The following is a 27,761-nucleotide window of genomic DNA, read 5'->3' on the forward strand; positions in this document are numbered from 1 at the left end:
AATAAATATTTTAAATAAATGTGTCTCTAGTATAAGTAAAATGCAACAAACAGATTATTTTAGAATTTTAGACTTTAGGTAAAAAGTATAAGATCACAATAATGTATGATTTAACTTAGTTTTTTTTCACTGTGATAATCTATTTTTTTTAAATTTGTAATTAGTTTTTAACAGATTCAGTGTGATTTGTAGATACAACTCTAAGAACATAATAATATTCTCTCCCACCCTCCCTCTCTTTCCCTCCCACCATCCTTCCTCCTTCCATTCTCTTTTAGTTTTTGAGATAACATATTTTAAATGCACATTACAATAAAAAAGGCTTAATACTTCACCAAATAAGAAGTTTAACAAGTAAAATCAAAAAGAGTCTAGTTTTTGGGACCGGTGCTGTAGCGTAGCAAGTAAAGCCACTGGCTGCAGAGCTGGCATCCCATATGGGCACCGGTTCCACTCCCGGCTGCTCCACTTCCAATCAAGCTCTCTGCTATGGCCTGGGAAAGCAGTAGAAGATGACCCAAATTCTTGGGCCCCTGCACCTGCATGGGAAACCAGGAAGAAGCTCCTGGCTCCTGGCTTTGGAATGACACAGTTATAGCCATTGCAGCCATTTGGGGAGTGAACCAGCGGATGGAAGACCTCTCTTTCTCTCTCTGTCTCTGCCTCTTCCTCTCCTTCTCTCTCTGTATAACTCTGACTTTCAAATAAATAAATAAATAAATATTTTTAAAAGAGCCTAGTTTAATGGGAATATAGACAATGGCTATAAACAATAACTAAATGAAAAAATGGCCAATTCAACCATATACAGTAAATTATAAAGTAATCACAGGTCATTAAAACTATAGTAGTAAACATTCTTAACTATTGGTTTCTCAAAAGTATAAAATAAAGTTTTAAAAAACTATATTTGTTGGGGCTGGTGCTGTGGCTCACTTGGTTAATCCTCTGCCTGCAGCACCAGCATCCCATATGGGTGGCCAGGTTCTAGTCCCGGTTGCTCCTCTTCCAGTCCAGTTCTCTGCTGTGGCCCAGGAAGGCAGTGGAGGATGGCCCAAGTGCTTGGGCCCTGCACCCGCATGAGAGACCAGGAGGAAGCACCTGGCTTCTGGCTTCGGATCGGCGCAGTGCACCAGCCGTAGCAACCATTTGGGGTGTGAACCAATGGAAGGAAGACCTTTCTCTCTGTCTCTCTCTCTCTCTCACTGTCTATTGTCGCTCCCCCTCTTCGTGGAGGAACGACACAAGACCCTGCGCTGTTCTTTTGTCTGCTCGGCCGTCCCCGGGGTTTGCTGCTGGTTCTTCCCGAGTTGGCTACCGACCCTTCCACCTCCATGGAAGGGCGGTTCCCCCTGCCACATTCCCCACTTCCGCGGGGGAGCGGCACACCGCCGGCCGGCTCTCTCAGGGGCTGCACAGGTGTTCCTTCAGATAGATGTTCCCCTTAGATGTTCCTGGTGCATGCTGTCTCTCTCCTCTTTTTTTTTTTTTTTTTTTTTTTTTTTTTTTTTTTTTACAGGCAGAGTGGATAGTGAGAGAGAGAGACGCAGAGAGAAAGGTCTTCCTTTGCCGTTGGTTCACCCTCCAATGGCCGCCGCTGCAGCCGGCGCACCGCGCTGATCCTGGCAGGAGCCAGGAGCCAGGTGCTTTTTCCTGGTCTCCCATGGGGTGCAGGGCCCAAGCACCTGGGCCATCCTCCACTGCACTCCCTGGCCATAGCAGAGAGCTGGCCTGGAAGAGGGGCAACCGGGACAGAATCCGGCGCCCCAACCGGGACTAGAACCCGGTGTGCCGGCGCCGCAAGGTGGAGGATTAGCCTATTGAGCCACGGCGCCGGCTCTCTCCTCTTTTATAGTCCTCTTCCACCAATCCCAACTCGGCTGCCCACACGCCGAGTACGCTGCTCTCCTCCAATCAGGAGCAAGTCCTACAGTTTATTGGTTGAACTGGAGGCAGCTGTGTAGAAGCTGTTTTCTCCTCTCCCAGCGCCATATTGTGGGAGAGCAGATGCATAGAATAAGTCTTAATTCCAGTAACTTAGTCTAGTCCGGGTTGCTCCCCACAGTCTATAACTCTACCTGTCCAAAAAAAAAAAAAAAAAACACCTATATTTGCAGCAGTAATCCACACAGACATTTCTTTCTTTTTTTATTTGTTTTCTAAATTTTAGCTCCCACATATAATGGAGAACATGTAGTATTTGTTTTTCTGGGTCTGGATTATTTCACTGAACATGATGTCCTCCAGTTGAACCCATTTTCTGCACATGGTAGAAGTTCATTCTTTTTTATAGCTGGATAATATTGCACTGTGTATATATACCACATTTTTTTATCCATTTATCTGATGACAGTCACCTTGGTGATTCCAGATTTTGGCTATTGTGAGCAGTGCTACTATAAACATGATGGTGCATGTATCTCTTGTATTCATTATATTCAGTAGTGGGAGTACTAGATCACAGGGCAAGTCTATTTCTAGTTTTTTTTTTTTTTTTTAAGAAATTCCACACTATTTTCCACAGTGGCTACACTGATTTACATTCCCACCAACAGTATATAAATGTTCCCCTTTGTCCACACCTTACCAGTATTTATTATTCCTTGTGTTTTGGATTTTAGTCATTCTGACAGGGGTGAGGTGATCTCTCATTGTGGTTTTGACTTGTAGTTCCCTAATGGTTAGTGATGTTGAGCATTTTTTTATATATTTGTTGCATTTGTATTTCTTCTTTTGAGAACTGTCTATTGAAGACCCTTGCCCATTTCTCACCTAGACTGGTTATTTCTTTTTTTAAGTTGGTAATATACTTGGGATTTTAATCCTTTGTCAGATAGGTGGTTTTCAACTATTTGTTCCCATTCTGTTAGATGTCTCTTCATTCTATTGATTGTTTCCTTTGCTATGCAAAAGCTTTTAAGTCTGATATAGTCCCATTTGTTTAGTTTTGCTTTTGTTGCCTGTGGTATAGGGATCTTGTCCAAGAAGTCATCCCCCACACCAATGTCACGGAGTAGTTCCCCTATGTTTCCTTCCAGCAGCTTAACAGTCTCAGGTCTTTTTTAAAAAAAAAAAAAATTTTTTTTATTTTTTTGACAGACATAGTGGACAGTGAGAGAGAGAGACAGAGAGAAAGATCTTCCTTTGCCGTTGGTTCACCCTCCAATGGCCGCCACAGCCGGCGTGCTGATCCGAAGCCAGGAGCCAGGTACTTATCCTGGTCTCCCATGGGGTGCAGGGCCCAAGCACTTGGGCCATCCTCCACTGCACTCCCTGGCCACAGCAGAGAGTTGGCCTGGAAGAGAGGCAACCGGGACAGAATCTGGTGCCCCGACCGGGAATAGAACCTGGTGTGCTGGCGCCTCAAGGCAGAGGATTAGCCTATTGAGCTGTGGCGGCGCCGGCCCAGTCTCAGGTCTTAAAATTAAGTCTTTGATCCATCCTGATTTGATTTTTGTATATGGTTGGAGGTATGGGTCTAATTTCATTTGCCAGCACCATTTGTTGAAGAGACTCTCCTTACTCCACTATATGGTCTGAGCACTTTCATCAAAAATTAGTTGGCTGTATGTTTATGGATCAATTTCTGGGCCCTCTATTCTGTTCCACTGAACTATGTATCAGTTTTTATGCCAGTACTATGTTGTTTTAATTATAATAGCTTTGTAGTATGCTTTGAAGTCAGGTATTGTGATGCTTCCAGCTTGATTTTTCTTATGCAGTATCTATTTGGCTATCCTGGATCTTTTGCAATTCCATATGAATTACATGATTGTTTTTTCTAGTTCTCTAAAGAATGTCATTGGTATTTTCATGGGGATTGCATTGAATCTGTAGATTGCTTTAGTTTAGTTTAGTCTAATGATATTGATTTTTCTGATCCATGAGCAAGTGAATATCTTTCATTCTTTTGTGTTCTTAATGATTTCTTATATCAATGCTTGATAATTTTCACTGTAGAGATCTTTCATTGGTTAAATTTATTCTTAAATATTTGATTTTCTGTGGCTACTGTGAAAGAGATTTCTTTCTTGATTTCTCTTTCTGTGAGTTCATCATTAGTATGCAAAAAAAAAAAGCTACTATTTTTCCTATGTTTATTTTGTAACTTGCAACTTTAGTGAATTGGTTTATCGCTCTAACAGCTTTTTGGTGAAGTGTTTGTTTTTCTATGTACAAGGTCATGTAATCTGCAAACATGGATAATTTGACTTCCTATTTTCCAATTTTGGTGCCCTTTATTTCTTTCTCCTCCCTAACTGCTTTCACTAAAACCTTGAGTACTATATTGAATAAGAGTGGCAAAAGTGGACATCCTTGTCTTATTCCAGATCTAAGGGGAAATGTTTTCAGCTTTTCCCCACTTAGTATGACATTTGCTGCTGGTTTGTCATTTATAGCCCTTATAATTTGGAGTAATGTTCCTTCTCTACCTAATTTGTGGCTAGCTTTAATCATGAAGGGATGTTTAATCTTATCAAATGCTTTCTCAGCATCTATTGAGATAAACATGTGATTTTTGTTCTTTATTCTAGTGATGTGATTTATGATGTTTATTGATTTGTGAATGTTGAACCATTCTTGCATTTCTGGGATAAATTCCACTTGATCATGATGTATGATCATTTTTATGTGGTTATTGGTTTTGACTTGCTAGTATTCTGTTGAGGATCTTAGCATCTACGTTCATTTAAGGATATAGGTCTATAGTTTTCGTTTCATGTCATATCTTTGGCTTCAGTATCATCATAATGCTGGCCTCATAAAAAGAGTTTGGAAGAGTTTCATAGTATTCAGTATTTTGGAATAGTTTGAAGAGTATTGGAATTACTTCCTCTTTGAATGTTTTGTAGAATTCAATTGTAAAGCCATCAAGTCTTGGACTTTTCCTTCATGGAATACTGTTGATTACTATTTCAATCCCATTGCTTGTTATTGGTCTGTTTAGGTTGTCTTTATCTTCTTGATTTAATTTTTGTGGCTTATATGAATCCAGGAATTTATCCATTTCTTCAAGGTTTTCCAGCTAATTAGCATATAGTTCATCCTAGAAGTTTCTTATGATCCTTTGCATTTCAGTGGTGTGGATTTTAATGTCTCCTTTTTCATCTCTAATTATATTTATTTGAGCTTTTTCTCTTTCTTTGTTAGTCCAGCTAGAGGTTTATTTATGTTGTTTAGCCTCTCAAAAAACTAATTTTTTATTTTGTTGACCTTTTGAAACTTTTTAGTTTCAATTTCATTTACTTCTTCTCTGATCTTTATTGTTTCTCTCCTCCTGTTGATTTTTGGCTTGGTTTGTGATTTTCTAAGTCTTCAAGATGATTTTTAATTTTTTTTTTTTTGACAGGCAGAGTTAGACAGGAGAGAGAGACAGAGAGAAAGGTTTTCCTTTCATTGGTTCACCCCCCAAATGGCCGCCACGGCCAGCGCACTGCGCCGATCCAAAGCCAGGAGCCAGGTGCTTCCTCCTAGTCTCCCATGTGGGTGCAGAGCCCAAGCACTTGGGCCATCCTCCACTGCCTTCCCGGGCCACAGCAGAGAGCTGGACTGGAAGAGGAGCAACCAGGACAGAATCCAGTGCCCCAAACAGGACTAGAACCCAGGGTGCTGGTGCTGCAGGAGGAGGATTAGCCTAATGAGCCATGGTGCCAGCCAATCATTAGATTTTTAACTTTAGACATTTCTATTTTTTTTAATGTAAGCACTTAATGCTATAAACTTCCCTCTTAATACTGCTTTTGATCTGCCTGGCTAGCTCAGTCAGTAGAGCATGAGACTCTTAATACTACTTTTGCTGTATCCCACAGGTTTTGATATGTTCTGTTTCATTTTCATTTATTTCAAGAATATTTCTGTCTTCCTTTTTAATTTCTTCAATGACCCACTGATCATTCAGTAGCATGTTGCTTAATTTCCAAGTATTTATGTGTGTTCTATTTTTCTTAGTGCTGATTTCTAGTTTTATTCCTTTTGGTCTGAGAAGATATATGAGACTTCAAATTTGATGAGACTTGATTTGTGGCTTAATATAGGTATATCCTAGAAAATGTTCCATCTGCTGTTGAGAAGAACTTGTATTCTGTAACTGTTGGGTGAAATGTCCTGTAAATGTCTGTAGGTCCATTTGCTCAATAGCATGTTTCAACACAATTTTATCTTTATTAATTTTCTGTCTAGATGATCTATCCATTGATGACAGTGGGGTTTTGAAGTCACCCACTATTATTGTATTGGAGTCTATCCCCCTTTTTAGTTCTAATAGTATTTTCTGTATATATCTGGGTTGCTTTGTGTTGGGTACATATATATTTATGATTGTTATGCCTTCTTACTGAATAGACCTTTTATCAAATATACTGTTCTTTACTTCTTTTTATGGTTTTTAATTTAAAGTCTGTTTTACCTGATATCAGGATAGCTACACACCTGCTTGTTTTTGGTTTCCATTTGCCTGGTATATTTTTCCCAACCCTTCACTTTCAGTATGTGTATATCTTTGTGAAGTGAGTTTCTTGTAGGCAGCATATAGTAGGGGTAGTTGTTTTTTCCCTGCAACAACCTAAGTCTTTTGGTTGGTGAATTTAATCTATTTACATTCAAGGTTGGTATTGGTAGATATGAACTAAGACTTGTCATTTTGTTGATTGGATAATGATTCTACCTGCTCTGTTAGTGAATTTGGTGGTGACATGTGTTTCATGGTTGCTTATAATACAGGAACACCCTTCAGAATTTCTTGTAAGGCTGGCCTGGTGGTAATGAACTCTCTCAGTTTTTGCTTATCTGGAAAACACTTTATTTCTCCTTCACTTTTAAAGGATAGCTTTGCTGGATATAATATTCTTGGTTGGAAGCTTTTTTTCTTTTAAGACCTTGAATATATCATCCCATTCTCTTCTGGTCTGTAGAGTTCCCACTGAAGAGTCTGAAAAGTCTAATCTAATTGGTTTCCTTTATATGTAACTTGACACTTTTACTGTCTTTAGCATTCTTTCCTTGTCTTTAACAATTTGACAACAGAATGTTTTGAAGAAGACATTTTTTTGGTCAAGTCTGCTTAGGGTCCCTTGAGCTTTTTATATCTGGATGTCCATGTCTCTTTCAAGACCTGGTAAATTTTCAACTATTACTTCATTTGGCATATTTTCAATGCCTTTTCCCTTTTATTCTTCTTCAGGAATACCTATAATACAAATATTTGGCCAGTTAATAGCATCCCATATTTCAAATAGACTTTTTTCATTCTTTTTTTTTTTTTTTTGAAGATTTATTTATTTATTTGAAAGGCAGAGTTACAAAGAGAGAGAAGGAGAGGCAGAGAGAGAGAGAAGTCTTGCATCCGCTGGTTCACTCCCCAATTGGCTGAAATGGCCCGAGCTGTGCTGATCTGAAGCCAGGAGCCAGGAGTTTCTTCCAGGTCTCCCACGCGGTTTCAGGGTCCCAAGCACTTGGGCCATCTTCTACTGCTTTCCCAGGCCATAGCAGAGAGCTGGATCCAAAGAGGAGCAGCCGGGATTCAAACCGGCGCCTATATGTGATGCAGGCACTGCAGGCGGTGGCTTTACCTGCTACACCACAGCACTGGCCCCTTTCTTCATTCTTTCTCAATTCCTTTCTCTTTATTTTTGTCTGATTGGGTTATTTCATAATTCTTGTCCTCGAGGTCAGAAATTCTTCCTTCCACTTGGTGTATTCTGCTGTTAAAGCTCTTAAACATATTTTTTATTTCACTGATTGAAGATTTCATCTCCAAAATTTCTAATTGGTTCTTCTTAATGAATTCTATCTCCTTGGTAATATTTTCATTCATGTTACTCATTGATTTCCTCATTTCTTTAATCTATCTGTATTCTCTTGCATGTTGTTGAGTTTCCTTACAATCATTATTTTGAATTCTATGTCTGCCATTTCATAGATTTTCCTTCAAGATCTAATTCAGGAGGATTATTGTGTTCTTCTGGAAGAGTCATGCTACCTTGATTCTTCATGTCTCCTGTGTCCCTATATTGATATCTACCCAACTGGTGTGCTCATCCCTTCTTCTTCGTGGAGTGGGTTTAATTGGAAAAGAGTTTATGGTTTAGCAGGAATGCAGGGTACCACTTGGCTTTTTTCTTTGGCTTTGGTTCTAAGTGATCCCAGGAGTGAAGTCTCTGCATGATTTCTTTTGTATTAATCAATGTCAGGTGCATCATCAGTAAATGACACAGTAGCCTGCTGCAGTTTGCTGCAGTTCGTAGGAATAGCAGTATGGCTCTGAGATGGTTAAGGGTTTCCTTGGATGCGTATCTTTGGCACACAGACTTCAGTGTCAATCTCCCTCGCAAATGTGACAGCAAGGGCTTTGTTCCTGGTGCTGAGACAAAGGTGGTTGCCCCCTTTTCCTAGGGGCAAAGCTGAGTGATGCAGGGCTTGTGGCACCAATTGCTGTGGTTCTAGGATGGTGTCTTTCAGATGGATACTTCTCAGGTCCTGCTAGGGGAGTCCAACTGGTGCTGTGACTTATAATACCAATAGCCCTAGTCCTAGGACTAGAGAATTTGAAGTGAACCCTGTTCCAGTCCTACAGGGTGACTAGAAAGTATATAGGAAAGTATGAGTCTAGAGAGGTGGAATGCAGGTAGGTGCTTCCCTATGCCACTGGGTACATTCTAGTGGCACCTAGAAATACAAATTGTTATAGTGCTGGTGTTGCAGAAGGTAATGATGTCATTACCCAGATCTCCCAGTGTCAGTGCCAATTTTTTTATTGGCTGCTTCTGCTGTTAGCTCTTAGCAGCTTAGGTGAATCTCCCTGGTTTACAGAGTGTGAGTATAGCTCTGGGGCTAATGCCCAAAAACTCCCACTGTTGCAGGATGCAAGGGATTGGTCCTTTGCCCTACATGTTGCCCTAACTATGATTCTAGAAGGAGCAGAATAGAGGCGTGTTGCATGGATTTGTTTTCGCTCCCTGATCCAAGCCTGGTGGTTGCTCAGACTCCAGTCAGCTCTCCAGGCTGAAGTAAAAGTCCAGTGAGTGACTGTGGAACTCCCTCACAGCTAAAACTGTGAGTGGCAGGGTACACGGTGATGTCTTCCTATCTTGAAATTGTAAGATGGTGGCTCACAGCTGGCATCTGGCCATGCTGTACGGCTGGCTGCAACAGTGTCTCTGTCTTCCCTCCTCTTTTTTCCATGAAGTCTGTGTTGTTTTTCTTACTTCTTCACCAAAGGAACATAGTCCTTCATTTGTTCTTTTCATATCCTAGAGCATCTTAAGTTAGTGTGCCTATACCATGGGAGACCAGGATAAGTACCTGGCTCCTGCCATCGGATCAGCGTGGTGTGCCGGCTGCAGCGCGCCAGCCGCGGCGGCCATTGGAGGGTGAACCAACGGCAAAGGAAGACCTTTCTCTCTGTCTCTCTCTCTCACTGTCCACTCTGCCTGTCAAATAAATAAATAAATAATAAATACATATATTGGTTCATGGACCATTGTAGCTAACAGTCAAAATGGATGCCTTCAACTCTTTACTCAGCAGGCTAGATATTTCTCAAAAGTCTCAAAGAACTGCTTCAATAAGGAATTTGGAGTTTTCAGTTTAAGATGATGCCTTACTGTCCTTGGAGAACTGATTGATTCCAAGTTTTGAGTAGAGAAGGTATAATGTGAGCATGGTACATCTTGTGCTAGAAACATTTAAGAAAAATGGGAATGTGTCAACATGAGAACCAGCTGGAAAGAACACCCCTTGGCCAACTCTCAGGTAAGACAAAAACAACACAACTTCTAACCAAAAACATCTATGAAAACTCAGAAAAGGAAAAAGAATGCATATCAAAATTGAAAATCAATGAAGAAACACCTATGTGAAGAATAATTAAGCTAAAATGTGAAATACAATTGGTTGCTAACACAGCTTTTCTAATTAAGAAAGATAATCTTCCAGGACAGAAAGAAGATATAAAAAAAGCCCAAAATATAATAGCTGGAATACTTTTAAATTTGTCAGAAGATTGAAAATTTAATTTTATCTTCTTTTGAAATTAATATGATGAACAAATGAAATTAATGGACCATAAATAGAATAAAACTTTATCTCCATATACATAGATAATAATATCTAACATGAAACAATAATCATTGCTTAACATTCACTGAATATGGGGGCCGGCACTGTGGCGCAGTGGGTTAAAGCCCTGGCCTGAAGTGCCAGCATCCCATATGGGCACTGGTTCTAGTCCCAGCTGCTCCTCTTCCAATCCAGCTCTCTGGTGTGGCCTGGGAAAGCAGTACAAGATGGCCCAAGTCCTTGGGTTCCTGCACCCACGTGGGAAACCCAGAGGAAGCTCCTGGCTTCGAATTCCGCAGCTCCGACCATTGCAGCCATCTGGGGAGTGAACCAGCAGATGGAAGACCTCTCTCTTTCTCTGTCTCTATGTCTCTTTATAATGCTTTCAAATAAATAAAATAAATTTATTTAAAAAATTCACTGAGTACTCTTTGTTCTAGGTACTAAGAAAATATCTTTTCTTTTTTGAACAGATTTTATTTATTTTTTTTTTATTTTTTTTTATTTTTTATTTATTTTTTTTTTTTAATTTTTTGACAGGCAGAGTGGACAGTGAGAGAGAGAGACAGAGAGAGAAAGGTCTTCCTTTGCCGTTGGTTCACCCTCCAATGGCCGCCGCTGCAGCCGGCGCACCGTGCTGATCCGAAGGCAGGAGCCAGGATCCAGGTGCTTTTCCTGGTCTCCCATGGGGTGCAGGGCCCAAGCACCTGGGCCATCCTCCACTGCACTCCCTGGCCATAGCAGAGAGCTGGCCTGGAAGAGGGGCAACCAGGACAGAATCCGGCGCCCCAACCGGGACTAGAACCCGGTGTGCCGGCGCCGCAAGGTGGAGGATTAGCCTATTGAGCCACGGCGCCGGCTAGATTTTATTTATTTTAAAAGACTTACAGAGAGAGAGGGAGAGACACACAGGGAGAGAGAGAGATCTTCCATCCACTACTTCACTCCAAAGATAGCCACAATAGCCAGCACTGGACCAGGCCAAGGCCAGTAGCCTGGAACTTTAGCCAGGTCTATCATGTGGGTGGCAAGAGACCAAAGACTTGGGACATCTTCTGCCACTTTTTTCAGGCCATTAGCAGAGAGCTGGATAGAAAGTGATGCAACCAGGACATAACTGGCATCCATATGGGATGCTGGCACTGCAGGTGGAGGTTTTACCAGCTCTACCACAATGTCAGCCCAAAAATATCTTATGTACATTATTTCATTTAATCTTCACAACAACACATGAGATGAACACCATAATTGCCTCTTTTCCATGAGAAAACTTGGGAATCAATAAAATTTTAAAATCAATAACTATACTAGTAGTAGTTGTTGTAGCAATTCTTGCTGCTATAGCAACTACTTTACGGGATTATCAAGAAAACCCTAGGGGTTGTTACCATGGCATAGAAGGTTAAGCCTCCACCTGCAATGCTGGTATCCCATATCAGCACTGGTTCGAGTCCCAGCTGCTCCACTTCCAATCCAGCTTGCTGCTGATGGCCTGGGAAAGCAGTAGAACATGCCCAAGTGCTTGGACCCCTGCACCTGCCTGGGAGACCCAGAAGAGGCCCTTGGCTCCTGGCTCCTGGCTCCAGCCATTGCAGCCATTTGGGGAATGAACCAGCAGATGGAAGATCTCTCTCTATGTCTCTCCATCTCTCTGTCTGTGACTCTGCCTCTCAAATAAATAAATAAATCTTAAAAAAAAAAAGGAAAACCTTGGAAAATAAAATACATAATAGTTTATGATACAATATAAACTTTGAAAAGTCTAGGACAAGTCTAGATTATTATCCTATACTTCCAAGGAATGACTCTGAGGGAAAATTTTAAGTTAATTAAATCCTGGGAATTTCCTAAATGTTGAGGCAAATGAGCCAAGAAAGCAAATAGGCAGCTCAGAGAAACATCAAGGAAAATCCATGAAAGTAAAATTTGCTGCTCCCCATCTAGGATCTGTACAGAGGCTAGAATGTGATTGCACATTAGAATCATCTGGGGAGCTTTTAAAATTATTAATTGGCTACATTCAGGTAAATTAAAATATAATTATCATTGATAGGACACAGGCATTGGTATATTCTTTTTTTATTTATTTATTTGACAGGTAGAGTTACAGACAGTGAGAGAGAAAGAGACAGAGAGAAAGGTCTTCCTTCCGTTAGTTCACTCCCCAAATGGCCACCACAGCTGGCACTGTGCCAATTCGAAGCCTGGAGCCAGGTGCTTCTTCCTGGTTTCCCATGAGGGTGCAGGGGCCCAAGCACCTGGGCCATCCTCCACTGCCCTCCCGGGCCACAGCAGAGAGCTGGAGTGGAAAATGAGCAACTGGGACTAGAACCCGGTGCCCATATGGGATGCTGGCGCCACAGGCGAAGGATTAACCAAGTGAGCCACGGTGCTGACCCCAGCATTGGTATATTCTTAAAGCCCCTTGGTAATCCTCATGTGTATCCACATTTGAACACCACTGTGAGAGAAATCCCTCAGGGTAATCATTTCCCATGGCCACATCCTGAACTGGAATCAACAGATATCTCCCAATATAGGTCTAGGATATTTTCCTTTTGCATGGAGTAAGCCCTGAAACACAATATACAAAGATATGTAGAGAGAGTAGGATCCAGAGCTTTCAATAATGGAAGTATGGAATATATAGAAAACATCTAGAAAGATGGTATACTTCAGTACTTCCATACCAATTGTCATCTTAAATGCAAATGGTCTAAACAAACCAATTAAAGGCAGAAATTATCAAGTTGGAAAAAGCATTATATAATTATGTGTCCTCTATAAAAATTTCATTTTAAATATAAAAATGTGGATGAATTAAAATCAGAAAGAGGGAAAAAGGTACACTACACTAATCTAACTAAAAGAAAGCTAGAGGACCATATTAATACCAGATAAAACCGTCTTTATGATAAAAAGAACCATACCATGGATAAAGAATATTACAAAATGATAAAAGTGTCATTTCTCCAAGAAGATGTAATATTCTTAAATAGATACTATCCTAAAATTAAAATGCATGAGACAAACGCATGACTTAGTATTTATAGAACACTCCACCCAACAGTAGCACTGTACACTCTTCAAGAGCACAAGGAGGCTGACGCCGTGGCTCACTTGGCTAGTCCTCTGCCTTTAGCAACAGTACTCCAGGTTCTAGTCCCTGTCGGGGCACTGTATTCTGTCACGGTTGCTCCTCTTCCAGTCCAGTTCTCTGCTGTGGCCCGGGAAGGCAGTGGAGGATGGTCCAAGGGCTTGGTCCCTGCACCCGCATGGGAGACCAGGAGGAAGCACCTGGCTCCTGGCTTCCTGGTGCAGCACGCCAGCTGTAGTGGCCATTTGGGGGGTGAACCAATGGAAGGAAGACCTTTCTCTCTGTCTCTCTTTCACACTGTCTAACTCTGCCTGCCCAAAAAAAAAAAAAAAAAAAAAAAAAAAAAGCACAAGGAATTGTCACTAAAATAGACAATACTTTATGCCATAAAAAAAAACTCACAAAGGCTGGCACCGTGGCTCAATAGGCTAATCTTCTATCTGTGGCGCTGGCACACCAGGTTCTAGTCCCAGTTGGGGTGCCGGATTCTGTCCCGGTCGCTCCTTTTCCAGTCCAGCTCTACGCTGTGGCCTGGGAGTGCAGTGGAGGATGGCCCAAGTCCTTGGGCCCTGCACCCGAATGAGAGACCAGGAGAAGCACCTGGCTACTGGCTTCAGATCAGTGCGGTACAGCGCGCCAGCCACAGCGGCCACTGGGGGTTGAACCAACGGAAAAGGAAGACCTTTCTCTCTGTCTCTCTCTCTCACTGTCCACTCTGCCTGTCCAAAAAAAGAAAAAAAACTCACAACAACTTTTAAAGAATTAAAATCATAAAATATATGTTCCCTATTCATAAAAGAATTAAACTAAAAGTTGATTAAAAATGTATTTGTAATCCCTCCAAATTTTGGAAATTTAACCTTATACTTCTAAATAAGCTGTAAGTCAAAGAGGTACACACAGGGAGATTGGAATTTTTTTTAATTCAATAAAAATGAAAACACAATACATCAAAATTTATGGACTGAGTGCTGCAAACAATGTGAACAAAAAAGTACATGGCATCTGTGTAGCATTATATGTATATTTTAGAAAAAGACATGTGAATGCCATTATCTACACTTCCACCCTAAGAAACAAGAAAAAATAAAGACAAAATAACCCTATAGCAAGCAGAAAATAGAAAACAGGAATGAAGACAATGAGGATGAAAGGGAAGGTGGAAGATAGGGAAGATACCAAAAGTTAATTCTTTGAAAACATCAATGAAATAGATAAAACTCTAGTCAGATTAATGAAGAAAAAAGGACACAAACTACCAATCACATAACTGAAAGAGGAACATCACTACAGGCCCCACAGATATCAAAATACTGATAAGGAGACATTACACACAACTTTGAGCTTATCAGTTCAACAACTTGAAAAAACACACTGGTAAGGAGCTTTAAGTTGATGTAAATGCAGAATCAAGTTTAAAGCACTGTGTGGGTTTATATCAGTCAGCTTTTCACTGCTACAATTGAAATACCTGAGAGAAGCTAATGTTATAAAGAAAAATGCAGCTTTATTTTGGCTCATAGTTCTGGAGGTTCACAGACAGATTGGGTGGCACCACTGAATGGACATCTGGTGTGGGTGTTCTTGCTGGAAGAGTCCCTAGGTGGCACAGAGCTTCACATGTCAAGGGGAAACATGCATATCTAACTGTATTTCTTTTTATAAAGCCAAATTACAGGGGCCTGCAATATGGCCCCATGGGTAAGCCACCACCTGCAACACTGGCATTTCATATGAGTGCCTGTTCAAGTCCTGGCTACACAACTACTGATCCAGCTTCCTGCTAATGTGCCTGGAAAAGCACTCAAAGGTAGTTCAAGTGTTTAGGCCCCTGCCACCTATGTGGGAGACCTGGATGGAGTTCCAGGCTTCTGGGTTCAGCCAGGGTTGCAGCCATTTGGGAAGTGAACCAACAAGTGAAAGCTCTCTCTTCCTCTCTCTCTCCCTCTCTCCCTCCATATCTCTCTCTCCCCCTCTCTCTCTTTTTCCTCTTTTTCTCTCTCCCTCTCTCCTTCCACCCCATCTCCCTCTCCCTCTCCCTCTCCCTCTCCCTCTCCCTCTCCCTCTCCCTCTCCCTCTCCCTCTCCCTCTCCCTCTCCCTTGTGTGTATGTGTGTGTGTCTCCCTCTCTAACTCTGCCTTTCAAATAAGGAAATAAATCTTTTTTAAAAAGTTACAATAAAATAAAGCCAACATTATTTGGTTTTTTTTGAAGATTTATTTATTTATTAATTTGAAAGTCAGAGTTACAGAGAGAGAGAGAGAGAGAGAGAGAGAGAGGAAAGGAGAGGAGAGGAGAGGGGAGAGGAGAAAGGAGAGAGGAGAGAGAGAGAGAGAAAGGGTCTTCTATCCAATGGTTCATTCCCCAGCTGGCCACAATGGCCGGAGCTATGCCGATCCAAAGCCAGGAGCCAGGAGCCTTCTCTAGGTCTCCCACGTGGGCACAGGGGCCCAAGGACTTGGGCCATCTTCTTTTTTTTTTTTTTTTTTTTTTTTTTTTGACAGGCAGAGTGGACTGTGAGAGAGAGAGACAGAGAAAAAGGTCTTCCTTTACTGTTGGTTCACCCTCCAATGGCCACTGCAGCCAGCGCGCTGCAGCCGGTGCACCGCACTGATCCGAAACCAGGAGCCAGGTGTTTCTCCTGGTCTCCCATGCAGGTGCAGGGCCCAAGGACTTGGGCCATCCTCCACTGCACTCCTGGGCCACAGCAGAGAGCTGGCCTGGAAGAGGGGCAACCGAGACTAGAATCTTGTGTGCCGGCACCGCAGGCGGAGGATTAGCCTATCGAGCCATGGTGCTGGCCTTTGGGCCATCTTCTACTGCTTTCCCAGACCATAGCAGAGAGCTGGACATGAAATGGAGCAGCTGGGTCTCAAACCGGCACCCATATGGGATGCCGGCACTTCAGGCCAGGGCGTTAACCCTCAGTGCCGGCCCCACCAACATTATTTGATTAATGGGAGCTCCAACCTAACAATCCAATCACAATCCAAAAGTTCCATCTTCAGATATCAGAATTGGATTAACTTTCCACTCTATTAGCACCATTAAATAAGATCTAGAGAAAGAAACTTACCTTTTTTTTTTTTTTTTTTTTTTGACAGGCAGAGTTAGTGAGAGAGACCGAGAGAAAGGTCTTCCTTTTCCATTGGTTCACCCCCCAAATGGCCGCTACAGCCAGCGCCAATCTGAAGCCAGGAGCCAGGTGCTTCCTCCTAGTCTCCCATGCAGGTGCAGGGCCCAAGCACTTGGGCCATCCTCCACTGCCTTCCCGGGCCACAGCAGAGAGCTGGACTGGAAGAGGAGCAACTGGGACAGAATCCGACGCCCTGACTGAGGCTAGAACCCGGGGTGCCGGCGCCGCAGGCAGAGGATTAGCCAAATGAGCCATGGCGCCACCTGACAAAGAAACTTAACACATGGGTCTTCGGAAGACAGTCAACATTCAAATTAATTCAAACTATACAAGGGTTATAGATTCAGATATATGGTAAGTAACATTGGTAACATAATAGTATTATTAATAAAAACAAAATGTGAGGGAGAGGTGAGAAATATAAAGGACACAAATTTCCTCATGTTCACTGCAAAGAAAGAATAGAATCTGAAATTGAACTACTTGCTTAGAAAACACAAATACCACAATTCTTCATGAGTTTTGTAATTCTTTTTCAATCTATAAAGATTTTTTAGGAACTAACATGTAGAACAGGAAACTTGGTTTCTAAATTTTAAAATATCCTTATTTTCTTTTTCTCTATTATTAATGTCAATATAATTACAACTCATATTTTAATTTTTAAAAAGTTTTTGAAATATCATATTTTCTGGGACCAGCGATGTGGCTTAGGTTAAGCCTCTATCTGTGGCACCAGCATCCTATATGGGTACCAGTTCGAGTTGCAGCTGCTCCACTTCCAGTCTAGCTCCCTGCTAATGGCCCGGGAGAGCAATGAAAAACAGCCCAAGTGCTTGGGCCCCTGCACCCATGTAGGAGAACCTGAGGACGCCCCTGGCTCCTGCCTTTGGATCAGCCCAGCTTCAGCCAATGCAGCCATTTGGGGAGTGAGCCAGCAGACAGAAGACCTCTCTCTGTGTTTCTGCCTCTGCCTATAACAACTCTTCCTCTCAAATAAATAAATCTGTAAAATGAAAAAAAATATGCTATTTTCCCCTAATTTCAAAACTTACAACAAAAATACAGTAATCAACACAGTATAGTACCAGCATCAGAATAAACATAGATAAATAAAAGAAAAATTGAAATCCAGAAATCAAATGATCAATTAATTTTCAACAAAAGTGCCAAGACAGTTCAATGGGGAAGAACACTTCAATGAATGTTCTAGAGTACTCATCTGAAGAAGGAGGAGGAGGAGGAGAAGTTTGACTCCCTTTCTCACACTATACATAAAAATTAACTCAAGGTAGACTATAGACATACATTTAGGCACTGAATATAAAATTACAGAGAAACAATGTTTCATGATCTTAGGTTAGGCACACTCTCCTTTGACAGAATCAAAACTACAACTCACTGGGCCTCTGCACCCACATGGGAGACCCGGAAGAAGCTCCTGGCTTCGGATGGGTGCAGCTCTGGCTGTTGTGGTCAATTGGGGAGTGGACCAACGGATGGAAGACCTCTCTCTCTCTCTCTCTGCCTCTCCTTCTCTCTCTCTAACTCTGACTTTCAAATAAATAAAAATAAATCTTAAAAAAAAAAAACATTTTGTGTTCAAAAAATATCATCAGGAAAGTAAAAAGTTGGTCTGTGCGCAGCCGCCTGGCCAGGGACTCTGCCCCAAGGAGGCAGCCCCAAGGAGTCCCCGCCTCCGCCTCCGCCTCCGCCTCCGCCTCCGCCTCCGCCCCTGGGCTGAGGGTGAGGCTGGGTGGGTGGGGGTGGGGGGTGGGGGTGGGTGGGGGTGGGTGGCGGGCAGGCGGAGGAGGAGGAGGAGGAGGAGAGAGGAGGGCAGTGGAGGAGGCGAGGAGCGCCAGGTACTGCACGCGGGAGCTGAGGGCTCTCGGGAAGACGCGGATGATGAACAAGCTTTACATAGGGAACCTGAGCCCCAGTGTCACTGTCAACGACCTCCGGGAGCTCTTTGGGGACAGGAAGCTACCCCTGGCAGGACAGGTCCTGCTCAAGTCTGGCTACGCCTTCGTGGACTACCCCGACCAGAACTGGGCCATCCGCGCCATCGAGACCCTCTCGGGTAAAGTGGAGTTGCATGGGAAAATCATGGAAGTGGATTACTCAGTGTCTAAAAAAGCTAAGGAGCAGGAAAATTCAGATTCGAGACATCCCTCCTCACCTGCAGTGGGAGGTGTTGGATGGACTTATGGCTCAGTATGGGACAGTGGAGAATGTGGAGCAAGTCAACACATAGAAACTGCTGAAACTGCTGTTGTCAACGTCACATATGCAACAAGAGAAGAAGCAAAGACAGCCATTGAGAAGCTAAGCGGGCATCAGCTTGAGAACTACTCCTTCAAGATTTCCTACATCTCGGATGAAGAGGTGAGCTCTCCTTCGCCCCCTCAGCGAGCCCAGCGTGCGAACCACTCTTCCCCGGAGCAAGGCCACACCCCTGGGGGCTCTTCTCAGACCAGACAGATTGATTTCCCACTGCGGATCCTGGTCCCCACCCAGTTTGTTGGTGCCACCATCAGAGAGGAGGGCTTGACCATAAAGAACATCACTAAGCAGACCCGGTCCCAAGAGGACATCCATAGAAAGGAGGACTCCGGGGCTGCAGAGAACCCGTTACTATCCATGCTACCCCAGAGGGGACCTCTGCATCATGCCACGTGATTCTTGAAATCCTGCAGAAAGGCTGATGAGACCAAACTAGCCGAAGAGATTCCTCTGAAAATCTTGGCCCACAATGGCTTAGTTGGAAGACTGATTGGAAAAGAAGGCAGAAATTTAAAGAAAATTGAGCATGAGACGGGGACCAAGATGACGGTCTCATCACTCCAGGATTTGAGCATAATGATCCTGAAAAAACCATCACTGTGAAGGGCACCGTTGAGGCCTGTGCCAACACCGAGGCTGAGATCATGAAGAAGCTGCCAGAGGCCTTTGAAAATGATATGCTGGCTGGCCGGCGCCGCAGCTCACTAGGCTAATCCTCCGCCTTGCGGCGCCAGCACACCAGGTTCTAGTCTCGGTTGGGGCGCCAGATTCTTTTCCGGTTGCCCCTCTTCCAGGCCAGCCCTCTGCTGTGGCCAGGGAGTGCAGTGGAGGATGGCCCAGGTGCTTGGGCCCTGCACCCCATGGGAGACCAGGAGAAGCACCTGGCTCCTGCTTTCGGATCAGTGCAGTGCGCCAGCCGCGGCGGCCATTGGAGGGTGAACCAACGGCAAAGGAAGACCTTTCTCTCTGTCTCTCTCTCTCACTGTCCACTCTGCCTGTCAAAAAAAAAAATGATATGCTGGCTGTTAATACCCACACGGGATACTTCTCCAGCCTGTACCCCCATCACCAGTTCAGCCCGTTCCCGCACCACCACTCCTACCCGGAGCAGGAGATTGTGAATCTCTTCATCCCGATCCAGGCTGTGGGTGCCATCATGGGGAAGAAGGAAGCACATATCAAGCAGCTGGCCAGATTCACCGGGGCCTCCATCAAGATTGCCCCAGCAGAAGGCCTGGATGTCCGCGAAAGGAGGCTCATCATCACTGTACTACCCGAAGCCCAGTTCAAGGCCCAGGAGCGGATCTTTGGGAAACTGAAAGATGGAAATTTCTTTAACCCTAAAGAAGAGGTGAAGCTGGAAGCCCACATCCAGGTGCCCTCTTCTACAGCTGCTGGGTGATTGGCAAAGGTGGCAAAACCATAAATGAACTGCGGAACTTAACCAGCGCAGAAGTCATCGAGCCTTGTGACCAAACACCAGATGAAAATGAGGAAGTGGTCGTCAGGATTATCGGGCATTTCTTTGCTAGCCAGACCGTACAGCACAAGATCAGGGAAACTGTACAACAGGTAAAGCAGCAGAAGCAGAAATATCCTCAGGGAGTCGCCTCACAGCGCAGCAAGCGAGGCTCCCACAGGCACCAGCAAAACAACGGATGAATGTAGCCCTTCCAACACCTGACAGAATGAGACCAAACCCGGATTCTGTCCCGGCTGCTCCTCTTCCAGTCCAGCTCTCTGCTGAGGCCCAGGAAGGCAGTGGAGGATGGCCCAAGTGCTTGGGCCCTGCACCCGCATGGGAGACCAGGAGGAGGCACCTGGCTCCTGGCTTCGGATTGGCGCAGTGCGCCGGCCACAGCAGCCATTTAGGGGGTGAACCAACAGAAAAGGAAGACCTTTTTTTCTCTCTCTCTCTCTCACTAACTCTGCCTGTCAAAAAAAAAAAAAAAAAAAAGTCTTAATAGAGAGAAGTCTTGGGCAGTTCCTGTCTATAACCCTCACTTCCAGAGCTGACCAAGGAGGCTTATGAAATAAATTCACCACTAGAGGGCGACCCTACATCCCCTCAACTAATCTAAATGCTAAAATAAATAAACAAAACCAAACAGAAAAACTAAAACTTTTAAAGAAGAAACGTTTAACTTCTACGTGTAAATGTTAAAACAATTTGATTAACCTCCTTATCATTGAACAGCTGCACTGAAGTTATATTGTTGGGCCTGAACCCACTGTAAGCAAATAAATACAATATAACATGATCAGTTAACATCTTTCTAAAACAGGACCTAGGCGGTGAGGAGAAAGCTCAGATTAGCAAAATAATACTATTTAAATAAAAATTACCTAATTTAAATCATATCATTACTTCTAAAGTCCTAAAGAAATAACACTGGAAAAGAATTTTTTTTTTTATCCAGTTATGTGTACAGTGTCTCCTTCTCCCTTACTCAGAGCACTTGAGTTCAGGAATGGTAGGAATCAGGCAGCTGGTACCTGACAAGTTCTTAGTAACTAATGTAGAATAACTGAGTGAACAAAGCTAAGGTAACTCTCTGCCTCCACTGGACCCCTCCTGAGTCATACTAAATAAACTGGAATTCATTCAATTTTACACAAAATAACACTCTGCTGTTTTCATGATACATAAATATCATTCAGTATTTTAAGAAGTCAGGACAGGAGCTGGCACTGTGACACAGGGAGCTAAGCTGTCGCCTGCAGTGCTGGTATCCTTATTGGAGTACCAGTTCTAGTACTAGCTATTCTGCCTCTGATCCAGCTCCTCACTAATGAACCGAGACAGCAGCAGGGGATGGCCCAAGCACTTGGGCCCCTGCACCACATGGGAGACCCAGATGGAGCTCTGGTCTCCTGGCTTCAGCCTGGACCAACCCTGGCTGTTGCAGCCATTTGAGGAGTAAACCGGCAGATGGAAAATCTCTCCCTCTCTCTCCCTTTCTCCTTCAAAGAAATAAATGTTTTTTTAAAAAAATATGACAAAAGACAATATAAACATAGAACACAAGCAAGCAAACCTATATTACTTATAACCTGGAACAATAATTTCCACAGATTTTCAAAATGCCATAGCCAATAATTGACTAACATTACTGCTCCTTCTTTCTTCTAAATATAGAATGACATTCCAATCTTGCATTTGTTAAGAAATTTGAAAAATTATCTTTTTTATGTTTGAAAGGCATAGTCACAGAGAGAGGGAGAGAAGTGGGGTGTGGAGGAAAATATCATTTCCCAAATGGCCACAATGGGCAGGGCTGGGCCAGGCTGAAGCCAGGAACCTGAAACACCATCCAGGTCTCCCATGTTGGTAGCAGGGGCCCAAGCTATCCTCTGCTGCTTTCCCAGGCACATTAGGAGGGAGATGGATCAGAAACAGAGCAGCCAGGACTTGAACCAGCACTCATATGGGATGTTCATCAGCCCCCAAAATTATCATTCTTGAGAGAGAGAGTTGCATCTTGGCACAGTAGAAAAAACACTGGAGAGGGAAGGCAAAGGATTTAATTCCAGCTCCCCTATCATCTCATCATGTGACCTTGGCCAAGGCACATGGCCTGCCAAGTTCCCAGCTCCTCTTCAATGAGACATGTGTCCTAAGAGAAAGTATAGCTTATAGGAAAGAAGTGCCTGAGTAGCAAAAAGAAAAGAACGGCACTGATGCATGTTTTGAAGTGTCTGTTGGCAAGAGAGTTAAGATCAAAAAGTTCCTATCTCAGGAAAAGGATTCCTAGACCACATTCATTCCACATACTGAGTGGAAGCTAAAAGAATGCAATTCAAGGTACATTTGTTCAACAGTGAATGTGCTCTACATGAGGCCTTTGCAAAAACTTTTAAGAGTTACATGATGGGCAAGATAGTCCTGCTCTATCACAGTAACACCTTCACACTGATGTCAGATAATGGTTAACTTAGGTGTCAACTTGACTAGGTCACAGGCGCCCAGACAATTGGTCAGATGTGTGTGTCTGGGGGGGGGGGGTGTCTCTAGACATGAAATAAACATTTGAATCTGGAGACTCAGAACAGCAGACTGCCCCCTGAATGTGGTGGTCCTCATTCAGTCAACTGAAGCCCTGAACAGAACAAAAGGGCTGAGAGAGAGGGAGCTGCTCCTTGCAGACTGTCTGACTTGGGACACTGGTCTTTCCCTGCCTTCCTACGAGCAGCATCACAGCTGCTTCTCATGAGAGTGATGGCACTCAGGCCTGCTGGCTTACAGACTGGCATTTATAACATGGCGCTCTCAGTTCTCCAGCCCTTGAACTTGGTCTCAAATGACACATTAGCTCTCCTGAGTCTCTTCCAGCTGCTGGACTGCAGATCTTGGGACTTCTCAAGCCAATTTCTTCTAAGAGAATTGTACATTATATACAAGCATATATCTTATTGGCTCTGTGTCTCTGGAGAACACTAATTAATAAAAAAAAAAAAAAACTCCAAACTACTTAGCATGGCCAAATGTCCTGTGTGACCCTTCCAACCATATCTCACACAACAATGCTACCTCCTCCCGCCAGCCTCATTGGCTTTCTTCCACTTCCTCACACGTATCACATTCCCGCTGTCATGAGGTTTTCGTCACTCGTTTATTCACTGATAAATTCAGCTAATTACTGAGTTCCTACTATAGGTCAAGCACTGTGATTGTACTAGAAAAACAACGTGATTAAGATATCAATGTGCCTAATTTCATGGAGAATATATTTTATCACAGAAGACAAATAACATATAAATAAATAGGCTAATTTCAGAAAGTGATGAGGCTTTCAAAGGAAACAAAAGAGAGTGATATTATAATACTCTGGTGATCAGAGAAAGCCCCACTCTGTAGGTAGGTACCTTTTAAGCTCAGTCCTGTATGATAAGCAGGGGCCAGACACTGAAGGCCTAGGGAAGGAGCATTCCAGGCAAAGAGAATAAAGACAAAGTGACTCTGAGATGAGCTTCACCTATGCTAGGAACAGACAGTAAGATGAGGTGGCTAGAGCACAGTGGGGAAGCAGAAGGCAAGTGGTAGACAGGAACGTGATGTAGTCTTTCCAACCAGAGTAAGGATTTAACATACTCAGAATACTAGGAGGCCTTATGGGGCTGGCATGATCTGACGTACACATTTGACTTTTTTTTTTTTTTTTTTTGACAGGCAGAGTTAGTGAGACAGAGACAGAAAGGTCTTCCTTTTCCATTGGTTCACCCCCCAAATGGTGGCTACGGCTGGCGCACTGCGCTGATCTGAAGCCAGAAGCCAGGTGTTTCCTTCTGGTTTCCCATGTGGGTGCAGGGCCCAAGCATTTGGGCCATCTTCCACTGCCTTCCCGGGCCACAGCAGAGAGCTGGACTGGAAGAGGAGCAACCGGGACAGAATCCGGCGCCCTGACCGGGACTAGAACCCAGGGTGCCGGCGCCGCAGGCAGAGGATTAGCCTAGTGAGCCGCGACACCGGCTACGCATTTGACTTTACACTGCGGAATGAAATAGTGGACACAGGGAGACCAGTATGGGAGGGCTTGTAGGAGGGTGAATAACGATTATGAATTGCATTGTGGGGCTGTAGAAGAAGCGATGATGGAATGGTTCCGGGGGTGTTCTGAAGGTGGAAGAGATGGAAATTGCCAGCACCATGACTGTGGAAAAGAAGATTCCAGGTTTTTGACTCAAATAATCCGCTGGAAAGAAGGACCACTTTATGAGACATGGAATTCTGGGTACATATAGGAATGGGGTGGAAGAGGAAGGAGGCAATTTGCTTACAGTGTCCTTTATGGGCTGTTTTTCACTCTCTTCATCTGGTTAAGTCTTTCCTATTCTTTAGATCTTAGCTCAAACATCATTTTCTCAATGAAGCCCTTCCCCAAGTAGTTCAAACCAAAGCTCTATTTTAAGTATATGCTTGGTGCCACATAGTTTCCCTTAATATGTGTATTAGGTTCTGAAAACAGCCATAAATCTTCCCCCTCCCTCCACCACCAACCATATCTAACCATAACAATCTGAGTACCCACTCACTTTGACCCTGGGCAAGGCCAGGAGACTTGCACCGACCAACACTTTATCAGTGAACAAGATCCAGGCAGACTTAGCAGGCTTACACAGTGGGATTTGTCCTGTCTTGCCTTTTCAGAACTCTGAAACCACCTGAAAAAGCCTGGCTGATCTGCTGGGGAGTGAGAAACACACTGGCCCTGCACACCCCAGACATGACAGCGAGGCCATCCTGGACCAGCCAGCCAGCAGCAGCTCCACCAGCTGACCTGAGAGGTAAAAGACAGCCCAGTTGAGCAGAACCAAAGCAGAAGAACCCAGGCAGCCCTCACAGAACCCTGAGTTGGCCATCGGGTCCGCTAAGCCACTCAGTTTTGTGATTATTTGTTACACAGCAATCGCTGACACAGTAGTACATACCTCAGTTGCAATTTTACAAGCATTTGTTTTTTTCGATTAGGGTCTATTCCTTCCCCCAAGCCTGTCGTGGGCTCTCAGAGCAAAGGGGACCACTCCGCGCTTAGAGCCCAGCATATTCCCGGGACACACCGGGTATTCACTAGATAACTTGCTGAATGAACACAAGGGCAGAGCCACACCACGACAGGAGCTGATGAGAGGAATCCCCCAAGAGAGGAAAGAAAGGACTAGGGCACTCGCATCTGTCCAAAATCAGCTCTCAAGGAGGAGCCAAGGCCAAACTCGCATTTCCTCTGCCTCAAAGACCTCGTAGACTGGTGTACAGGAGACAGAACAAACTCCACAAGCGTACTACAGGCAAAGGGCCCTAGCAGCCTAGACCCGCCTTGTGTGCGAGAGCGGGGAGGTTTCCTGAGGCGGATAAAGCTCCAACCTAGCAAACCCAAAGGCCAAAAGGACATGGGTGGGGGCTGGGAGAGGGAGTTTCGTTGTTTATCTCAGTGGATTGTTCTAGCTGAAATCAAACTGGCTCCTTCAATTCGGGGACCCCTGCCTCGTATCTGTGTCATCCTCAATGTCTAATAAAATCCCTTCCACAATGGGATGAACTCAATAAATAGCTGCTGAATAATTTTTTTTTTAATTAATTAGGCGGCGGTAAGCACTGCTCCTCCAAAGGCCCAACGTTTCGGATTCCACTCAGAAAAGGAGTTCTAAGACTAAGTGTCGCTCAGGCAGACAACCCTCCTGGTTGCTGACTGACTGGCTTTTCCTCCTTACTCACAGCCGCCTGCAAGCGCCGGGGTCTGAGCGCTGGGCAAGCGCAGCTCTCAGGTTGGGAGAAAGGCCCAGCAGCCGCCGCCGGACCCGTGGCGCCTCCCCTTCGCTTCACCAGCAGGAAGGCGCCGCGGCCCCTCGGCGCCCCTGGCCACTTGGCCCTTCTCGCGCCCTGGCCGCCGCGCTCCGGCGCTGACCGCGGCGGCGCACGCCGCGTTTCCATAGAAACGCCCGGGCCGGCGTGGCGTCGGCGGCGCGCGGGGTGCGTTCCCGGGCTCGCGGCGCCGGTGGCTCGCGCCCCAGCGCGCGCCCGGGCGCCTCCAAGACCCCGTCGTTGGGCCCCAGCCCGGGGTCCCCGGCCGTGCGCGAGGCAAGATGTTGAGGCGCAGCCTGGAAAACCGGTAACAGCCCTGGCCTGGCTGCCCAGGGCCGGCTACACGCGAGGGTTCGGGTGGGGGAAAGTGCAGCCTCTCCCCTTGGCGCCTCCGCGCAAGATTCCGACCCTAGGCCGGAGACTGCACGGGCCCCGTGCGCCCGGAGGCCTAACTCCCTGGGCTGCTCCGAGCGCCGGTGGCCGGAGAGAGCCCGGGCCCGGCCGGCTGCTCTCCTCCCCGCACTGCAGCTGGCGGGACGGAAGCCTGGGAGGCTACCGGGCGCCCGGGCCGCGCAGCGCGCAGCACCGGAGCAGCCGCCAGCCCTGGGCTGTGAGGCCCGCAGGCCGTGGCCTTAGCGTGTGCCCATCCCGCGCAGACAGTGAAGGATCGGTGGGGGTTTTGCGCCTCCAGAGCCGTAGAATGTCCGGGGAATGTTTGCATAGCAAATTAACATGGAGTCATCTCATCTCTAACGAGCATGTTTTGCTTTTTGTGTCACCTTTTTCTCTAGGGACGCTCAAACCAGACAACTGCAAGATGCTGTCACAAATGTGGAGAAGCATTTTGGAGAGCTGTGCCAAATCTTTGCTGCTTATGTGAGGAAAACTGCCAGATTGCGAGACAAAGCAGACCTCCTGGTGAATGAAATCAATATCTATGCCTCTACAGAGACCCCCCATTTAAAGCAAGGCCTGAAAAACTTTGCTGATGAGTTTGCCAAACTTCAGGATTATCGACAAGCTGAGGTATGGAGTGAGGTCACAGCGTCATTGTTATGAATGAGCCGGATGGAGGAACCCTGGAGACTTTTTCCCTTGTAATCTACCTAACTGCCTAACCACAGTGGCTAACACGTAGACGTACACTTTCATGTTTGTGTCTATTTAAGGGAAGCGTTCTGGGATTTATTTTACCGATTTCAAACTAGACTTTAGGGTGGCTTGAAGTCCTGAATTTCCCCCACTTTATTTGCCAGCTTCTGGCCAGAGGGTGGCCAAGTACAGAGGGTGGTAACTAGTGCCCGTGGGGAAGAAAAGAAGCGTGGCTTGTGTCTGGTGTGCACGTAAGTACATTTTAAAGTATGACTGGAGGTGGAGCGTGTTGGGAGTGGTCACCTGATGAATAAATTAATAATAAATGGGCAAGAGATGGTTGTTGCTTCCACACCCTGCAAAGTGAAATGGTTCATTGATACCCCCCCCCACCAAAATCCTTAATGACTAACAGCATGGAAGTAAACCATGTAGTGAGATGGGAGGTCACTGTTTTCGCTTTAGTCGGCAGAGGAGATGTTCTTGTGATTTTCTTGTAACAAACCCATTTTTCCCTTTAATATTTCATAAGCACCTCTGCTTATAATTGTGTTTCAAGGCAGAGGTTAACTTGTCAGAAGTTGCCCAGTGAAAACTGCATTGTTTTTTTGTACTTTTTTCCATTAGTACTTTTGATTCTTTTTTAAAGCCTAAAATAAATTTTAATTTTCAAAAAATAAAAATAATAAATTCTGAACCTCTCATTACTATCCATGCAAAAACTTGAGTAGTAATCACAGTTACAGGTACTTTGTAGAAAAATCTTGAGCTTTTCCCATATGACATTTCCTCTGTAA

At 44.6% G+C, this 27,761-nt stretch overlaps 1 protein-coding gene and 1 pseudogene across 6 annotated transcripts in view; both read left to right on the forward strand.

Annotated features, from left to right (window-relative positions):
- The first annotated feature begins 18,191 nt into the window (after nucleotides 1–18,191).
- On the forward strand, nucleotides 18,192–20,268 carry LOC100353760 (insulin-like growth factor 2 mRNA-binding protein 2; annotated as a pseudogene).
- A 5,746-nt stretch (nucleotides 20,269–26,014) lies between these two features.
- CIBAR1 (CBY1 interacting BAR domain containing 1) overlaps nucleotides 26,015–27,761 on the forward strand; it is a 38,130-nt gene continuing 36,383 nt past the window's right edge. For all 6 annotated transcript variants that reach the window (XM_070075307.1, XM_070075310.1, XM_070075308.1 and 3 more), the window contains exons 1-2: nucleotides 26,015–26,179; nucleotides 26,664–26,898. In XM_070075307.1, the coding sequence (XP_069931408.1) occupies nucleotides 26,154–26,179; nucleotides 26,664–26,898 (261 nt within the window). In that variant the 5' untranslated portion in view covers nucleotides 26,015–26,153. The remainder of the gene's footprint in view (nucleotides 26,180–26,663; nucleotides 26,899–27,761) is intronic.

The sequence above is a fragment of the Oryctolagus cuniculus genome, chromosome 6 (assembly GCF_964237555.1).
Source record: "Oryctolagus cuniculus chromosome 6, mOryCun1.1, whole genome shotgun sequence".
NCBI lineage: Eukaryota > Metazoa > Chordata > Mammalia > Lagomorpha > Leporidae > Oryctolagus > Oryctolagus cuniculus.